Below are 19,114 nucleotides of genomic sequence, written 5' to 3'. Positions count from 1 at the left end.
GGCAGGACACCAGTGACCAAGGTGCAGTATCTACTCTTCTTACATGCATGCTATATTTTTTCTTCTGATTTAGGGAAAAATACACTTGAAATATTAAGTACTTTGAAAGAAAAACCCCAGTCTTCCAATTCAAAGGGAAGGTACTGTCCAAGTGACCATGCTTGTTGCCTGCTGGAGACTCATCTTTGCCGCTGAGCTGAGTCTGCCCCTTCTTCCATGTGTTCCCTCTGCCCCTGTACTTTTCTTGTAAGAAACCCCCTCTAATGCTTTAGGCCAGCTCCCTTGGCCTGGGCCCTTTTATGCAGATGACTGGAAAAGAAGCTGACATTGACTGGGCTGGGTCCTTCACCCTTTCCGGCTCCTGCCCTGCCCATGGCCCATGGCCGGCTGCCCTGCCAATGACTACCACTGACCCCTGAGTTATGTAAAATCATCCTATTGTTAACTAGTTTCTCTCCTTGGCATCTCCTCTACCTCCTCACCAACATGAGTGCTTTCCTGGCTTCTGTTGGCCACTTAGTGTGGGCCCTGGCCTGGCATCTCCAGGGATTTTATGCAATTAAAGAGTGAGATGAACTGTGATCCATTTCTGCAGTGGCAAGGAAAGGGCTCCAAATGTCCCACCTGCTCCTCCGGTCGTTTTCCTCCTCTTCGGTTTCTTCTACCTCTCCAGGTTCCTCTGGACTCTCACTCTTCTGTTCTTCTTCCTCCTCTTTTAGGTCTTGAAGTTCTTTGGTCTTCTTCAGACCTTCCTGGTACCTGGTGGACAAAAAGGACAACTGAGTCTGGAAAGACCAGACTCAAAGCATCCCTTCCTGAGTTGGGAGGACAGGGGACTTGAGCACTTCCAATCCTACGCACTTCCTGTGATTCCACACAACAGGAAAACACTGTGATGCACCACTGAACCCCAAAGTGGCACACGTCAGTACAATTTCCCCTCCCTCCCCAGTCATCCTTCCTGTTTATGCGACAGTGTGACAGACCTGACAGGGAAAAAATGTGGGCCCAGGCTCTCCTGATGGGTTCTTATCCTAGAAAACATTTGCAGGGGTAAGATTGCACTTACTCTTTTGTCTAACATCGGAATTTCAAGGCCTTGGGACCTTTTTTGCAAGTCCTAGGCACAAAGCTTAACCTAGAAAGGTACTTGGCAAATGTTTATAGTCAATGTTAAGAGTTTCTCCCCAGGCACTCTGAGCATAAAGATGTGGGTGAAAAGACTTGTTTTACTTCCCAAGATCAATGTCAGCCAGAACAAATCTGTGTGCCTGTTCTACAGCCGGGGGCTTAAGACCAGCACTTTGGCTGGGGCAAGCCCACCACTGTGTAAGTGACTCCACCCAGAAGCCCGTGAGTTCTATATCAGGGGAAGGTTCATTTCCCTCATGAACCGAGGGGATAGGACAGTTCAACCACAATGCCTGGTTAGAGGTCTTTCTGTACCTGGGAGCCAGGGCTTGGGCCCTACCCAGTGTTCTGCCCCTTCCGTGACTGATGACTGGCCAAAGTGGCACAGTCAGGGAAGGGGACGGTTGGAAGAGGATAAGAGTGTGTATGAGGAAGGAAAGTCTTAGGAAGTACAGTTGCAGCTGCCTGGGTGCTGTTGGCAGCAACATGAGTGCCCTGAGCACGTGTCAGGAAGCCTCGGGAACCACCAAGAGGAATTCACCCTGGGCCCCTGACTGTTCTGGTGGCTTTCTGCCTAAAAAGAAGGCCGTGTCATTACTATCAGACCACACCCTCTGTCCTGCTTCCTTCTGTCCTTCCTGTGGAATGGTCTTGCTCCTTCCTCTGTGTTCCTTCCTGAGGCAAGGAGGTCTGGAGGCCACTGGTTGCTTCCCCAGTGCCACTAAGAAACAGGAAAGGCCATGGGAAGGTGTCTCCCGAGACCAGCCAGGTACCCTTGGTGACTGTGATCTGACTCACCCCTTGTTGTAGGCTTCTTCCTCCACCCTGGCCTTAGTCTCCTGGCTCACTTCCTCCAGGCAGCTTGGGGGCGGCGCGGGCACAGAGGCGTCACAATCAGGGTCCCCGTTTGTCTTTCCACTGATGGGAAGGGGAAAGTACAGGGCATCATTTCAGGGAAAGTTGAATATCTGAAAGTAAAACCCTCTCTCGAGCCTAATTCCCAGTTGGCTGTGCAAAAACTCAGGGTCTTTCAGGAGCCATCAGGTTCTTTTCAAACCTCCTACCTGGAGACAAGATTTTACAAAGGGCCAAACACTGCTCCTGCTCCTGTTTCCCTCGCGCTCCCAAATCCACCTTTGTTTTTACTCCAGCAGGTGCTGTGAGGGGACAGACAGCTCTTAGCAGCTCCACAGCAGTGAGGTGAGGAAGGGGTGGGCAGCCCAGACATTCAGGGTCGCCCCATTCCTGTGGCCCATCTTTTACTTCATGATCCCTGCTCATTCCCCCAAACACACTGGGTCTAACTAAGGTATAGGCATGTTGCAGCATATTGGGGATACAACATGGAGCTTAGCAGAAGAGAAAGAGCCCCAAAAAGGAAAACAAAAAGGCAGCTTAGGATGCTGCCCTTATTTTACAGACTGCTTGTCTAGAGTGGGAGATGACTGGGAGGGCCTTTGACATTATGAGTGGTAATATTTATGAAAGAAACAAACTGTGCAGTAATGGAAAATAAGAAGAGAATGTTTTAATTTCAAAATTTCTAAAAATTATTTTTAAAAAATTAAGTTTATTTGAAAGGCAGAGAGAGACACTGACTGATCTTCCATCTGCTGGTTCATTCCCCCCAAATGCCTGCAAGTGCCAGGGCTGGGCCAGGCTGAAACCAGGAGACTCATCTGGGTCTCCCTTGTAGGTGGCAGGAGCCCAAGCACTTGAGTCATCATCTGTTGTCTCCCAGGGTGCACATTAGCAGGAAGCTGGAATTGCAAGTAGAGCCAGGACTGGAACCAGGCTCTCTTGATGTGGGATGCAGATGTCCCAAGTGGCTTCTTAACTGCTTCACCAAACACCCACCCTGAGAATGTTTAGAAAAAAAAATTTTTTTTTTTTTTAAAAAGGCCTGAGGTGCTGAAATTGAAGCCCAGATCTGAAAGACTAGAAGTCAGTCATGGCCACAGCTGGGGAAAGATCACCCTGGGTCAACGGTGCTGGATGTACCAAGACTCAAATACTTAAGGTCCTGGGGTATGTGAAGAACTGCAAAGAGGCAGTATGGTGGAAGTTCATTTTCGGACGGGATAAACTAGCAAGGTCCCTGAGGTTGCCAAGTGGGGGTGTCAGGTAGACAGTGGGAAATACCAGATACCTCCAGAAGAGCTGGGGACAGTCATTTGGTGTCATCAGAACCTGGCTGACATTGAAAGCCAGCGGAGTGGATAAGACTGCCTAAGGAGACTGAGAGGGAAGAGAAGAGGAGGAGCTGAGACCAGCCTATGAGTACCCCCATACCTGGACAGAAAAGAGGGAGCCTACGGAGGAGTCTGAGAAACAGCAGGCAGAGAGGAGGGAGGGAGACCAGCAGAGTATGGAGTCCTGAGAACCAGGGGAGAGTGCACTGTGCCACCCACTTCTGAGAGCTGAGTCAGGGGCACAGAGCGACTGTTAGTTAGACTCGGTCACTCGAGTCAAGAGGAGCCTTGATTTAATGGTGGGAACCAAGGGCGGGCTGGAAAGAATGGAAGGGGAGACGAGGGAAGATGCGGGCACGGTGAGCTGACTTGAAGGGCTGTGGAGGAGCTTGTTAGTGGAGCGAGAAGCTGCCAGAGTGGGCTGAGGAATGAAAGCACCTTTGAATGTAGCAGACGTGAGCAGCAGAGGGGAGGAGGGAAAGCAGATGACCAAAGGGGGCTGCCTTTGGAAAGGGAAGTAGGGACCTGCCATAGAAAGGTGTGGAAACCTCTCCTCGGTTAGAACGAGGGAAGAAGGTGAAGACTCCAGTTGGGGATCTGGCGAGGGAAGATGAGGAGCTCCTCTCGGACTGAGAGCTTAAACTTTGTATACAGAGGGGAAGGCGAGGCTGTCCCCTGATAGCAAGCGGTAGAGCCCAGCAAAGGTTTAGGAGAAAGCCACAGGGGCAAGAGTCATGTGGGCAAGTAGGAAAGCAAATACGAGAAAACTGCAGTGAGTTGGCTGGCCAGTGCTGGGAGCCCAATCGAGGTCTGGATCACACATTGAGAGGAAGGATCCTCATAGCCATGTCTTTTCTCCAAATCCTGCAGCTCACCTAGGCGCCCCGAATCCTGGTGGGAGTGAGGTTGTCATGGAGGAGCCCTCAAACACGGCAAAACTAGGAAGAGAGCTTCCCAGGCAGAACTGTGAGGGCTCCCAGCTGCTGCCCCTCCCTGACCTCACCGGCAGGGTTTATGAGTGAGCCTTATGTCTTCTCATTCTTGGCTTCAGTCTCCCTTCTCTCGACTTTCCTCAGACCTTGTAAAATTTATATTTCATTAGGCTGGAAACCAAAACCCATTGTGAACAAGAAAGATAACACTCTAAAAATACCAGCTATTCATAACAGTTCTCCTTTTGCAAATTACATTATCCACTCCCTTCCATTGACCTTTGCCTAATGTGCAATTTCCTATTTGTCCAAATGATTGGAGCAAGAGAAGAAAAACACAGTGACAGCCAGGGCAGGGAAAGCTGTTCTCTTCTGAAATGCATTCATACTTCAGAAATGGAATACTGGGATCAGTCTTTTCATTTCTTTAGCCTGGGTTGGTCTACCTTAGGGGTTCCTTAATGGTAAACATGTTAGGAGACTAGTGTGGTAAAGAGGAAAAGAACACGCCTGAGGCGAACCTGTGTTCAGATCCCAGCTCCAATACATGCAAATGACTTAATCGGCCTGAAATTCAGATTTCTCAGTTATAAACTGGGGATAATAATGTGTAGCTGAAGGTGGTGGTATAAGAATTAAAGAAGAAATGTAAGCAAACTCTCTGGAACGTGGTATTCCAGTGTTACCTATTATTGTGTAGTGGATTGATTGGTAAATTTTGAGAGCAATCTGAGCTTCCTCTAAATGTGAATTGTTAATTTATCACCTTTGGCTTTTTTTTTTAATCTGGCAATTATTTGTATCTTCAAGGGATAACTTGATATATGTTACTCTGACACACCAGACAGAAGAACTCTGAATTAATTTAAAGTATCGTAAAATTCACATTAAACTTAAAGCTGTTTTCTGTAATAAGTTTCTTAGGTGCATGTCTATTGTGTGCCATAACATCTCCATGCACCTTAGTGTTTTGTGCATTAGCAGGGAGCTAGATTGGAAGCTGAGCAGGTGGGATTCAAACGGGCACTCCGATTATGGGATGCCAGCATTACAGGTGTTGGCTTAACCTGCTGCACCACTGTGCTGACCCCTCACCTCAGAGTTTTACTAATCGAGTGTCCATAAACAAAACTTCTGCTGGTAGAGCCAGGAAGCCCATTTCACATGGATCTGCTGCCTATTTCAACTCCCCTGTGGGGCTCTCAAATACTTTCTCTCATTTGATCTCCCCAATGATAAGAAGAGCTAACATTTAATCTCTGCCTGAGGCTCCAGGATCTCACCTGAGCCTCAGGGATGACCCAGTGAGATATGATTGTTCTCAGTTTCACAGGTGAGGTAACCAAGGCTCAGAGATGTTACGTAACCAACCAGAGATCACACAACCAGTGTGTTGAACAGCATCTTCGACCGTATCCAGTCTGCCACTTGCCCATGTGTTTGCCCACACTGTCTGCCACCCATGCTGGGCATTATCCCAAATGACAGATAAGAAACCCACATTCAGGTTGATTAAGGGACTTTCTTGAGTTCACATTATTGGTGCAGGAGCTAACCTTGTGTCAGGATATGCAACCCAAGTCCCTTTGAGCCTTCCCGTCCAAAAGAAGTCTCTTCCTGGAGTTCTAGGTGGTATGAGGGACTTCCACGGTCCCTACCCAGTGAAGGGTGAACCTGTTTCCACCTGCAGGCTGGACCTTGGCTTAGGATGCTGCCCTTATTTTACAGACTGCTTGTCTAGAGTGGGAGATGACTGGGAGGGCCTTTGAGAGCCAGGGAGAAAACACAGCATGTACAATGTCTGTTGTTGTCTCCTGCCTCTGGCTTGAGCTTAAAGTTCCCTGAATATATCATCCTTTTGGGAGTTTCTCCTTATGCATCTCTAAGATTCAGCTTGAATGCCTTCTCCCTGAGAAAGCTCTGCTCCTCTCCCCCACACCCTTGGGTTAAAGTTACTTTGTCCCTCTCTCTGGGCCCCCACTATCTGTTACAGCATGACTCAGAGGACATTGTTATGTTTTATATACCCGCCTTACCCTCCATATGACTGTGATCACAGGAGCAAAGATTGCATTTGAATTGGAATGATGCTTGGTGCCTTTAAGTGTCCACTAAGTTGTACTGACTTCATTATGACATACCCAGTCCCTGCCTGCGAGTTTTGTAAAATAGGAAAGTCTTCTTTGTAAATGGCTATTTGCTGAGAATTCTGTTGGACTGTGCTAAAGGAATCTCTGCTCATGGCTGTGAACTAAGGCTGGCTTTAAATATGACCCCTGTACCGACACGTTTCTTTGGTTCTACAGGTTGCTAGATGCTTGTGGAATAAAGAGCGTGTTATTGTGAAAGGACCTACAAGAGTAAGTCTCAGAATTCTCTGATTGCATTGGGTAGCGCCATCATCTCACCAGTATTTGGTTGTGAATGAGCCATAGACTATTTAATCTTCTTTTCATGTGCTTAGCCAATTCCCTTCTTGCTTGGAAAATATGAAATCATTTTAGCATGAAGCTAAATAAACAAGCTGGAAAGCAATTTAAATCACAACATTATTTGTCTCTAACAATTTGGGTAGGGTGGCTAGAATTGATTGTATTTTTATATCAGAAGATAGGCATCCATTTTCATTCACAAGTGAGCTCACTGTTAGCCTCTTGGGACGCTCTTACATATTTCCAGTTTCATGAGTTCAGGTGGAGATCCCTTAGCAGCTTTTAGATAACCCGGGGGAAGCTGGTTAGTCATAATATCTCCTCCTTTGAATATTCCCTCTCCCCTCTGCAACAATCCTTGTACGAGTACATTCTCAGCAGGCAAACCAGCCCACAGCATGGCTCCTGCTACTTTTCTCTAGTTATTCCCAAGAGTGACCTGTTGACACCTTCCTGGGAGTCTCTTGCTTGACTTGCCTTCATCCTCACCTTATCCTTCTCTCTCCTGGCTCTAAACCCTTGGGAAGGTGGCACCACCATTGACCCTCACTAGTTCACATTCCTTTTGAGTCTGATTCTCCTACCAAAGATAGCTCATGTTCTCAATCATCCCCACTGCTTTGGACTGAAGCTGGCTTGAGCATCAGTTCTACCAAGTCCTGGACCTGCTCTACCATGATTAGAGTCTGTTGGGAGACTGGAGATCTAAATTTGCCATGACTGGATCTCCAGGACCAGAGTCAGGACTGAGGACTTGATGGGAGTCCTCTGGAGTAGGGATTGGTGTGTGCAAGGGGAGGGTTGGCAGGGGGATGTTCTGAGCATCCCAGAGCAACAGGTGACCCTTTCTGTAGGGATCCAGAGACTGTGGACTAGGCACTATGCCTCTGGGGCTTGCTGAGATTCTAACTCAGTGACTTCCACATGGCTGTCAATCTGTCATCCCTTTACGATTTCTCAGGATGTAGGGGAGGAAGGGGGAGGCAAGCTAGAGAGAGTTCCATAACATGAAGGACCTGTAAACTCATGGAAGAAAATACAGAGCAAATCTGTAGAGCAACCTGGGAGTAGTCACGGAGCAATAAGCTGGCAGTTGGACAGACATATTGAGAGGTGAGGAAAACGGGTTGAGTCTGGGGGTGGGGAGCTGGGGAGCTTGTCTGCACCAAAAGGGGCCCAACATACACATTCCCTGCTGGGTCAAGCAAAACCTTCCCAACAACAAGTAGAAATGGGGACTAAAGGTGTCTCAGGGCTGGGAAGAAGGACAAGTCAGGTTTGTGTTCTACCAAGTGAGCAAAGACACCAGGGAAAGGTTCTGAGAGGTAGCAGCTGAGATCCAGATGTTTTCCAGCAAGCAGATGGAAGAATTTGGAAAGTTAGGAACGCCTGTGAGTACACAGAAACAGCCTGCCTTGCTTTGGCTGAGGATAAAAAGACCTGCAAATTGCATGGATACCCAGGAAAGTTAGGCGTCGCAGACACTGTTGGTTGCCATCCAGCACTCGTCCTCTTTCCTGCTTCCTAGCAGTAACGTGATTTTGTTCAGGAATTTACTATTTTTCAAAGGCATTATTTTGCTTCATAAGAAGCTCATTTTCTTAACTCCAGGGGATAGTTTATGTCTTTAACACCAACCCCATTCCAAAACTTTATTCCCAACATTTGTCCCAAAATTTCCAATGAGACAAAAGGGAAGATGGTGAGAGGCTTCTGAGTTCATTCCGAAGAAAGAGAAGTGGGGATTCTTTCTGTCAATACTGTCCTGGTTGGAATACCTGGAACAAGCAGCCATTTGCCATGAGCACAAAGTCAATGTACGAAGTAGACCAAGGTGAGGAAGTGGTTGAGCGCAGAGCTGGAGTCCTGCTCTGCCACACTGGGAGCTGCCCTATGTGTGGCCTTCATATTTATACCCCAGTGAGTTGGGGCTCTGTTGTATTTGCAGCCCAGAGAATCCCAATCTCCAGAGGAAGCTTCTATCTCCTCCAGGCTCTGCTTACCCTCACCTGTGGCATCCTCCTAGTCCAAGAACTTTGCCAACTGAGTCTGAAATAGTTGTGGGTCTCAGAGTTCCATTCATTACTCTATTACTTAATTTTCTTTGCATCCCATTTTGGGGATGATGGTGTGAGGAAAAAAAAATGAGTTGAGGATATTTTCTGCTGGGATCCCAAAGATTAGAGTACAATCAACAAACTTACTTTTCCAAAAGTGCAGGCAGTAAGGAGGCGGCAGGCAGGTTGCTTTTCCCATTGGGTGATTCCGACTGGATGGGAAACAGGAGACAGAAGTGAGGATGAGAAGTGGAATGAAGAAACCAGAACTTCTAGTCCTCTGATGATGCTGGGCAAGGGTAGCTGCAGCCCCTTCTCTTTCCCTCCCTCCGCTCCCCCCACTTCCCAACATGCACCAGAGCCCAGCCTTAGATAGCCTTGTCCCTGGGACTTCCCTGGGCTCCTTTCCTCGGTACCCTTCTCTCTGCAACACCTGCAACTTGTTCCTTTCCTTTTGAAAAAATTATTTGAAAGTCAGTCAGAGAAAAGAGAGAGAGAGAAAGAGAGAGAGAGAGTCAGTCTTCCATCTACTGGTTTATTCCCCAAGTGCTGTAGTGGCCAGGGTTGAGCCAGGCCAAAGCCAGGAACCAGGAGCATCATCCAGCTCTTCCACTTGGGTGTGCAGGGACCCAAGCACTTGGGCCATTGTCCGCTGTTTTTCCCAGGCCATTAGCAGGAAGCTTGATCGGAAGTGGAGCAAAGACACAAACCGGCGCCCATATGTGACCCGATGTTGCAGGCAGCAGCTTTACCTGCTGCATCACCCACCCCCCCTTCTCTTCAAGTCTTCTTGAGCCAAGAGAAGAGTTCACCTATTGAGACTCCATTCCAGTGGGAACCCATCATTTTTTTGTCTGTCCCCTGTTTACTGACTGTGAGAGAACACCAGAGACCTCCTACCAAATGTATTCCTGAGTTTCCTGGGAGATATCCACAAAAGTCCATCAGTGCTCCTACAGGCAAAGCCCCAGGCTGAAGTCTCAGGAGATGTCTGTTCATTATTAGATGCTCAAGCCATGGGAAACCTCTGTATAGTAAATTTCCCAGGATTTCCATGTCATGTTGATGAGATGGACCTAGTGTAAGCAGTGGTTCTCAACTCAGGCTACACATTAGAATCATTTAGGAGAGATTTTTAAAAAACTTTGATCCACTTGAGATCTTGAGGTAAGACCTGGGGATAGTATGTTTTCAGAAATGTCCTGCATAAATTTAGTGTTTAGTTTTGGGTGTCAACCACCCGTCTAAAGCACCATATGAGGGTACTTCAAAAAGTTTATGGAAAATGGAATTAAAAAATGTTTAGTGCAGAGAAATTGAAATCTATGCATTTTTCATAACTTACAATTTTGAGGTTTTTCAAGTGCTCTAGTGTATTTGGAAGCCACATTTATACATTTTAGCAAAATATGGGAAACAGGTCTGCTAACACACACCACAGAGCCCTCCTCATGCATATTAACATTTTTTTTCAGGTTGCTTTGTGTTAGTGTTTTGGGAGTTCAAGGTGATCATAGATGACTGGAATGCCTGAAGTAGGAAAAGCTGGAAAAAAAAAACTGGAGATACAACAACAGAGCTTGAATCTGTGTTATTAATTGCTTACACCATCAGATTATTTCTTTACTGATTAGTGCTAATCAGACAGATTAGAGAAGCCACTGGAGAAAGAATTAGAAAAGTTTTAGGTAGAAGTAATCAGATAGACAAAGACCTGGGATGTCAAAATATTTTTGTTGTATTATAGGAACTGTCTTTATTTAAAAATATGAAATAGGTAATTTTTTCTATTAATATATTCTTATTGTAGAAATATAAGGCATCAAGAAGAAAATAAAAATTACCTGTTTCACCATTGCCCAGAGGTAATAATAGTTTCACATATTTTTTCCAGAATTTTGTCTACACATAAAAACATACTTTTAAAAGTACAAAACAGAATTAAATTATGCTAATTTTATATGTATCTTATTTTGTATTCATACAAAATCATGGGCAATAATTATGTCCTTATAAATACTTATAGTGATAGCCATAATCTTTGATTGATCTCTTATTATTGGAATACTGGGTTTTTTTCCCCCAGTGTTCATTGTTGTAAATAACCCTGCAGTGAATTGAGGCAGAATAACATGGGCTCTGAGTTCAGAAAGTCTAGTGTTTAAAACTTAGCTACTACACATTCCAACCTGCAGCTACTTAGACCTACTGCAGAGAGGAAAGAAAGTACCCCCACCTTGGAGAATTGTGGCTGAAGCATGAAAAGGACTATTATTGTGAGGAACACTCCCTGAGCTGCCAACACCTTGCCCAAGGACACCAAGGCCTCTTCTCAGAGCAGTAGAACACACGTGGCCCAGTCCACATCGAGCTTTGTTAACCCATTGCTCAGATGATGTGCTGGAAATTTCCTGTCCTTGATGATCCTGTCATGATCTGGGTAACCTCCACAGTGGTAAGCACGAGTGAAAGAAAGAATAGGGCTGGAAGGCGGGCATCACCATACTTACCAAAACAGGTAAGGAGGGGATGGGCGATGAGCTTGGAGACTGGCCAGGAAGGTTCAGGGCATTGAACTTGGGAACCACAGCAACGCTGACCCTCCGCCGGGGCATATTCTGTGGGCAGAGAAGTGAATGGGTTCAATGTCTGGGAGGCGTCAATAGCCCTGGTTGAGAAGGGCCTGGAAAAAGCCTACTAGTACCTAATTCTGTAATGACACTCCCTGGATATTTTGGTTTTGAGGTAGCAATGATGCTAGGAATTGGTGTGGAGAGAGGGGTCAAAGTGAACTCAGATTTTCTATTGATGATGAGTGATCTCTCAATATGTTCTTACTTTAGCTCATAGGACCCTGGAGATACAGAATGGAATGGCTTCCAGCCTCTGAATGACACCTGGATCTGTATAAAAACCACCTGCAGCAACACCAAGGCTTATGCATCACTTCATGTTCAGTTAAGGGACTTAAAACCAGGCAGACTACATACAAGGAAGAAAGATGAGGTTTTATAGGCTAAGTTGGCAGGTGTGGGAGCTCATTGGAGACTGTTCAGAGGTGCTCTGACTCCATGGATCTGAGGAAGACTGCTTGGGTGACCATGGAATCTTTGTGCTTGTCCTTGGACCTTGGTATTCCTTGAACATGCATACCTTTCCCATCGTGAGGGACATGGATCGTGCAGTGCGAGGGACCCCGTCTTCTGCAGCAGGAGGGAACAAAGAAGAGAATTCAGGTAAGTTTCCGACTAGGCTACAAACAAGAAACCAGCAGACAGAAACAGTATTGGTACCCATGGGCCAGAAGTGGCTCTCAGCAGGTGGTCCAAGGGTCTGGGCATTGAGGATGCTAAATTTCACCCTCTGAAATGATCACCTGCAGAGTGCAAGATTTTTTGGACAAAACCGTTGTCCTAACTCTACTGGACACTATGCTAAGCCCGAGTCTTTCACCTCTCATCTTCGTCTGACTCCACTACTTGCTATCTGGAGAGTGCCCTGGACAGCGTGCAAAAACTACACATAGCAACACTGAGGCTTTTTGGGTCACTGCTCATTCCATGGGAGTACAACTAGGGAAACTATGAGCAAGGAAGGGGCAGTGTTGATAAAGAATGAACACTTGCTGACTGAGGAGTTTCAGTAACCACCTACACAGTGATTCAGAACAAAGCAAGTCACCCTCCCAGGATTTTCTTCTTTTGTCATACATTAAGTGATATGGTTAATATAAACCTTTTAGCACCACACCTGGGCAATACTGATACCCGGAAGCATCTGAATTTGTGCAGAGAACATTTGCAAGCTCAATTCAGTGTGACTCAGCTGGACTGTTGCCATCCAGCCCGTACCCACCCCCCCACCACGAATATGTCATGTCCATGTATCTTAGGGGAGTCTCTTGAAAAGCACATAATTATTTTTCCTAACCTAATCTGAGGTCTTGTGATTATTGATGTATTATTTCTAACATCTTATTTTTTATACTTTCTACTTACCGTGATTTATTCATTGATCTTTTCCCCACTAATCCCTCCTCCACTCCTCATACCAGTCTAGAAATTATAACTTCTAGTTATACTCTTTGGTGTGTCCCCTTAACTAATAATAACCCCCTTCAACCTTAATTATACTGTTTTTCATCATTTGTATTTTACCTTGTTTTTATACTCCCTACTTATTCGTGATTGTTTTCTACAAAGAATGCCTATTTACTGAGACATTTACAAATGTTTTTGCTCACCATTCCTCCTTGTATCCTAGTCCTCTCTTTTGAACTCAATTTCATTTTTCCCTAAATACATTCTTCAGTTGTTCTTTCTGTAAGGTATCTGAGAAGCGCATTCTCCTAGTTGCTGTCTCAAAATGTCTTCACCTCGCCTCCAGTTGTGTATGTGAGTTTAAATGGGTGTATTATCCATAGGTTGACAGTTACTTTCTCTCAGTTCTTTGAAGAGCTCACCCCGTTGTCTTCTGGTACTGTAAGTGCTTTGTGAATAATCTTATCCTTGGTTACTTTTAAGATCTGGACTTTGTTATTCCACGTTTTCTTTTTTGATATATCTTTCTCCTACATGAGATCTGTTAGGCTTTCCAAATCCAAAAATGCAGATCTCTCTTCTGGGAAGTTCTCAGCACTGAGTATCTTCTCTATCTAGTTCTCCCCTGTGAACACCTAATAAATATATTTAGCACTCCCACATCTGTACTCTATCCCATATCTCATAATGTATTTTTCATATTTTTAATCAATTTACACTGTGAAATGCATTTTGGGTAAATTTATCTTCCTGATTATTTTTTTCTTCAACTCTGCACAATCTGTTTTATCAACCAGGATAAACTAGGTTATACTACAATGGTAAATAATCCTATAGTGGTTTACAACTGCAAAGTTTGGTTTTTCACCTATGCTGCATGTCCATTTACTTATTTTTATCTGTTTATTTAAGAGACACAGTTTTGGGGGGGAGGGGAGTGGAGGGAGCATTCTTCTATTGGTTCACTCCTCAAACAGCCACTATAGCTGGAGCTAATCTAGGCCCAAGCCAGGAGCCCAGAACTCCATCCCAATCACCTATTTAGGTGACAAGGGCCCAGGTACTTGTGCCGTTTTCCACTGCTTTCCCAGGTGCACTAACAGGGAGGTGGATTGGAAGTGGAGCTGTCAGAACTCAAACCTGCACTCTGATATAGGATGCAGGTGTTGTGTCAGGTTAACCCGCTCAGCCACGACACCGGGCCTCAGCATTCATTTCTGAGTTGGCCACAGGCTCTGCTGTTGGCTTCCTTACCCAGGAGTCAGGCCATTATGTAAGGAGAGAGAAACCCAGGGTCAGTCGCTAGCATGTCCTACGGCCCTCAGCTCCCTAACACATGGCTTCCTGCCCGTGTTTCATTCACCAAAGCTAGTCTCATGGCCTTGCCTAACTTGAAGGGGATGGGGAAGTGTGCCCAACAGGAAGAGATCTGCAAAATTGAGGACTGGCTCAACTTTAGCAACCACCACACCCAAACTGAGTGTCTGTTTTTAAATTTTACTTTGAAAGAGCTGGGGGCAGGGAGCACAGAGAGAGAAGAGGGAGGGGTGGAAAGAAGGGGAGAGGAAGGAGGAGAAACTTCCATCTACTGGTTCATTCCTCAGATGGCTGCAATGGCCAGAATTGAGCCAAGCCATCATCTGAGTCTCTCACGTGGGTGGCAGGGGCCCAAACACTCAGGCTATCTGCCTCTGCTTTCCCAAGCCATCAGCAGGGAGCTGGATTGGAAGTGGAGCTGCTGGGACTTGAAGCAGTGCCCATATGGGATGCCAGTGGCTTTACCTGCTATGCCCCAATGCTGGCCCCAAATTTCTAATTTCTATGACTTTATTCCTAATTTTGAGAAGTTCTATTTTATTCTTTATTGACAATTCTTTTCCCTCATGTTTTTGGCCCATTCTTTAGTCCTCTAATAATTTTAAACATCTTTTTAAAAAAAATCAGAGTATCTTTATTATATGAGGTTCTTAGGATATTCTCCTGTTGTTCTTGGTGGATGTTTTCATGTGAACTCCTCTCCATTGAGGCTTTATGTAGTGGAATCCTGTGTGTTCTGGTGCAGAGTAGATCCTTGTACAGTGGCTGACAGTGTTCTTGGGGGTACCGTCTTGCTGCTCTTTACACCCCCCCCCCCAAAAAAAAACTACATCATCATGGCTGTTACTCTGGGCATGCACTTTTCCTTGGAGGAAGGAGAAAGTGTCTTCCTGCTGGAGCACAGGGTCAAACAGAAAAACTTTGCTGGTTTTCTGCTGGTTGATGATTGTTTTTTCCCTAATCTAAATTCTATATAAACAGACAGTGCTTGGAAGATCCGACCTCTCTATGGGAAGCTCAGTGTCCGTTCACTGTGGATGTCCAAGCCTCATCTCAGATCACGTGTGAGTGCAGCACTCAGCCCCACGCCCCGGAGGCTAACACAGTCCCCAAGGAAGCCGCAGGGCAAGCGTGGTTCCATTGTTCCTTTTCTTGTGGATTCAGCTGTTCTTTTAAAGTTTGCCTTATTTTGTCCAGCAGAAATTTCTTCGTGTGGTCAATAGATTTTTAAGTTTCCCAGTCAGCCACAATAGCAGAACTAGAAAATGTTCTTTATATGTGAAGAGTTCAAATAAATAATAAAATACCAATCTTACAAATGGGCAAACATCTTAGTTAGGGAATTTATAAAAGTAGAAATGCAAATGCTTAGTAAATATTTGGAAAGTCTAACAATTAGTTTTACAAGTCAAAATTTGAAAAATGCACAATTTTGGCTTATCAAAGTCTTAAAAATATTTTTAAAAGAACAAGAATTGTCAATGTCACATGCATTGTAACTTACTAGATGAAACTATCAAAGGGTTACTTGAAAATGTTTCCTTTAAGACTCTCATATTTCTTTCCCTTGAACTAGTGTTTACACTTCTGGAATTCTGTAAGGGGTCTCTGTGAGCTCAAAGTTTCACAGAAAATGCTTACATGAAAAAACTATGCATGGATTTCAAGATTTTTTTGCACCAAAATAAACTTATCTTTTAATTCCATTTTCCATGAACTTTTTGAAGTACCCTTGTAGCTTGAGGAAATAATCCAAATTGCAAACAATCAACATGTTGGATATTCAAAGAAAAGTAATTCATGTTATATTTTTAAAACTGTATTAACACTTTTCTAAACAGCTATTTTATTTCCCTGTAGTCTTCAGAGTCCCAGCCACAGAGACTGCCAGAGGCTCTGTGAAGATCGCAATCAGCGGTCTCAGGGACTGGTCACAGCTCAGCTTCCAGACACACCTGCCTGGCTGCCTGCCCTGCCCTACCACATGTTGGGAGCTTCCTTGGGTCTGGGCATGTGTGTCCTTAACTTCCACATTCCAGAAGCATGCGGGATACATTGAAGTTGCTCAATGAGTGTATGTAGCATGAATGAATGAGACTCATGGGTAGCTGTTCAACCCATAAAGCTTGGGTATGGTGGTTTGCAGGAGACCTTGAACCTTGCAAGGCAAGAATTCTAGAACCTGCACTTGGATTTCTTTGGCAGCAAGCAGCTTCCTCAGCTTCCAACGCTAACTGAGCTGTTAGCAGCCCAGAGGCACGTGGGGCAGGAGCTGTGCTGCTGAGATCCAAAGCAGACAGTCTGAAGCCTGTGGACACTGCCTTTGGACTCTGGGCAGCGTCACTGATATTCCCCAGGAAACTTGCTAACCTCCTGTTTATAGAGGCTTCTCCATCTGTTATACTTTCTGCACTTCCCCTCCTCCTGCTCTTGCTAACACGGATGTTTGCATTCCACAGGGATTCCTGTTGCTGAAAGGTCTGTTTGCTCCTGCTTATCCCTCATCAGCTGGAGCCCAAAGCCCTGCAGAGCTCAAGGCACCACCCTCCCCCCAACATGTCTCTCATTACTTTAATGTTCACACGTCAAAACATAAATGCACGGTCCACTGTGAAGTCAGAGTCATCTCCTAATAATAAAATCTGGCCATGCCATGTGGGTTATGCCCACCAGTACACCCCACTGCCTGGAGGACAGAGGCTGACGTGCAGCCCCAGCCTTCACACTCTCACACACACACACTCCACAACTCCATCACACCGTTTCATCTTCTTTCTCCCAGTCCCCACTCTGCCAGTGCTTTTTTTCCACCTGGGCCATATTTCTTCCTCTTGCCTGGAGAACTCCTATTTTTACTTTAAACACTGACCGATGCCATCCTTCTGTGAAGGCTTTCTTGATGCCCTCCAGCAGAATCAAGGCCCATGTTCTGTGCTCCTATAGCAATTTGTATAAAACTTTAAAAAGAGTGGTTCTTTAAATGCACTGCTATTTAGTTCAGTAATGGTGCATTTTAGCCTGGTCCCTGCTCCCTACCCTTCATCTGTCCCCAGGCTATTGCAGTAGCATCTTCATGGGATTCCCTGTCTCTGCTTGTCCCAGTAATGTAATCATCACATCTCAGAGGGAACCTTTTCAGACTACATAAATGATCAGGTCATCTCCCTGATTCGGATCTCTGGTTTCCATAATAAAGCCCAAATTCCTTAGCATGTACTTCCTAAAATGGGGGTCCCAAAACGTAAAGACATAGGGTTTGGGGTCACTCTCACAAAGTGAGAGGAAGCTCTTGGCAGCCGGGGTTTCTGTGTCCATGGTCAGCTGCTACGATCAGCTACACTGAGAGTCAGACAGTCATTTGGGGCCATTTCCATTTCCTTGTCTTGGGCCCCGTGGGGTCGCTGGAGCAGCTGCTGTGAGGCCTCTAGGCATCACTGACCTGGGCCAGAGAGCTTTGCTCAACTGGAAACAGGTTCTAGGGCTGCCCTGATCACTCTGCCTCTGGCTAACAGCCATTGGGGTCCACATTGCAGGCCCAAGATGGAAGCAGGCAGCCGGGTCCTTACCAGAGGGGCCACAGCTGCGGCTTGAATTCTGATTTGCAAGTTTTTTAAACTCCATGAGCTCTGCATGGTCCTTCTCATATGTCCTCTTCAGATTCTCCACATACTGCATCATTACTTCTGTTGCTTTTGACATGCGCTTCTCCTGTAAGAGACGGGAAGGAAAGCGTGAGTCTGGGGGTGAGAGGGGACCCAGGGAGGATGCAGAAATGCAGCTGTGCCCTGGAGGTGGTGAGAGGAGGAAGGGAGCCGCTGCTGCTTGCGCAGAGGGTCGGGGAGGCTCTGGGACGGAATAAAGCGGACACGGGGTGTAGGCAACATCTGGGCATGTGGACGTCGGCGGGAAGGAGAAAGTCTTCAGGCCAGGGAACTCAGGGGGAGTCCAGAGGGCAGAAAGTCAGAGGGTTTGTACGCAGGTGAGGATTTATCCTCTGGAGACTGAAGGGGTGTTATTACAGACAGCGCAGGGACAAAGGCATAGACCGAGGCTGCAGGCCATTTGACTGGCCTAGGAATCGGCAGGCAGTTGGTTTAGTTGTAGGAAGAAAAGGTGAGTTCGGACTGGTTTGTGAAGGACCTTGGCTGTCAGACAAGAGCATCTACACTTGTTCCGAAGGAAAGGGGAAGTCACTCAATGTCCGAAAGGAAGGGAATGGCTCGGTTAGGACACGAGAGGAGATGGGACTGAGGAAGTGAGACTGGCGGCAATAAGAGCAACAGGGAAGGACCAGAGGACAGACCAGAGGACTGTCCAGGTGGGGCAGAGAGGAAGCAGGGGCTGGGACCCAGCAGCCAGAGCCGGGAAGCTGTGGGGATGACGCGAGGAGCACATCTGGGCGGCTGCACACGCTGAGGGCGATGACGCGCTGCCTGGTCACAGTGGGGACCCGTCCAGGAACTTCCCTTCCCCAGAGTCCTCCCTGGGTGCTGCTCCCAGCTGGTCCATGCTGCTGAGTCAGCTGCCTTTCTCGCAGAGGGACACCAGGGTGGGACAGCCCTGTGGCTTGTCCTCCCAAGTCCAGGACACGGCCCACAGCATAGCATCAGGAACCAGCCAGCGCTTCGCAGGTGTCACAGCAGCCACAGAGCAGACAGCTTTGTCATCCTGTCATCCTCCTCGTAGCACACAAAGCTGAAGTGTGCAGAGCTCAGGACCCAGCCCAAGGTCACGCAGCCCATGTCGGGTGGGCCCGAGTGGAGCTCTGTGTGCTGCAGGACTTCAAATCTGGGCGTGACTCGTGCTGTTACCTGCCTGAGACTCGCGCTAGCTTCCTCTGGGGAAATGGCTGGGTGCATGCAGTGACACAGTTTTCCCTAAAGCATATTTTGCCAAAACTAGCTCCACCTGAGTTGGATAGGTATTCTGTGGAAACAAAGGGGACACTTCTTCAAACACTTGGGAAATAGGGGACTTTAAAAAGTTCATGGAAAATGGAATTAAAAATGAATT

The 19,114-nt window shown here is 46.4% G+C and overlaps 1 protein-coding gene and 1 long non-coding RNA gene across 9 annotated transcripts in view; one reads left to right on the top strand and one right to left on the bottom strand.

The window, feature by feature from the left end:
* The window catches only part of LOC127492323 (uncharacterized), a 64,390-nt gene extending 51,519 nt beyond the window's left edge, over positions 1-12,871 (top strand). Inside the window, exon 2 of the long non-coding RNA XR_011388453.2 lies at positions 11,588-12,871. This is a non-coding gene — a long non-coding RNA (uncharacterized LOC127492323). The remainder of the gene's footprint in view (positions 1-11,587) is intronic.
* IRAG1 (inositol 1,4,5-triphosphate receptor associated 1) overlaps positions 1-19,114 on the bottom strand; it is a 128,983-nt gene that overhangs the window by 7,735 nt on the left and 102,134 nt on the right. For all 8 annotated transcript variants that reach the window (XR_016231293.1, XM_051851398.3, XM_017345354.4 and 5 more), the window contains 6 exons: positions 17,668-17,809; positions 11,898-11,947; positions 11,255-11,362; positions 8,892-8,956; positions 1,930-2,049; positions 625-759 (listed from right to left, as the gene is read on the bottom strand). Coding sequence is in view for 7 of the 8 variants with exons in the window: in XM_051851398.3 (XP_051707358.3) it covers positions 625-759; positions 1,930-2,049; positions 8,892-8,956; positions 11,255-11,362; positions 11,898-11,947; positions 17,668-17,809 (620 nt within the window). In the remaining variant the exon portion in view is untranslated. The remainder of the gene's footprint in view (positions 1-624; positions 760-1,929; positions 2,050-8,891; positions 8,957-11,254; positions 11,363-11,897; positions 11,948-17,667; positions 17,810-19,114) is intronic.

The sequence above is a fragment of the Oryctolagus cuniculus genome, chromosome 1, assembly GCF_051225735.1.
Source record: "Oryctolagus cuniculus isolate XC-2025 breed Fujian yellow rabbit chromosome 1, ASM5122573v1, whole genome shotgun sequence".
NCBI lineage: Eukaryota > Metazoa > Chordata > Mammalia > Lagomorpha > Leporidae > Oryctolagus > Oryctolagus cuniculus.
This window is presented reverse-complemented; position numbering and strand designations above follow the sequence as displayed.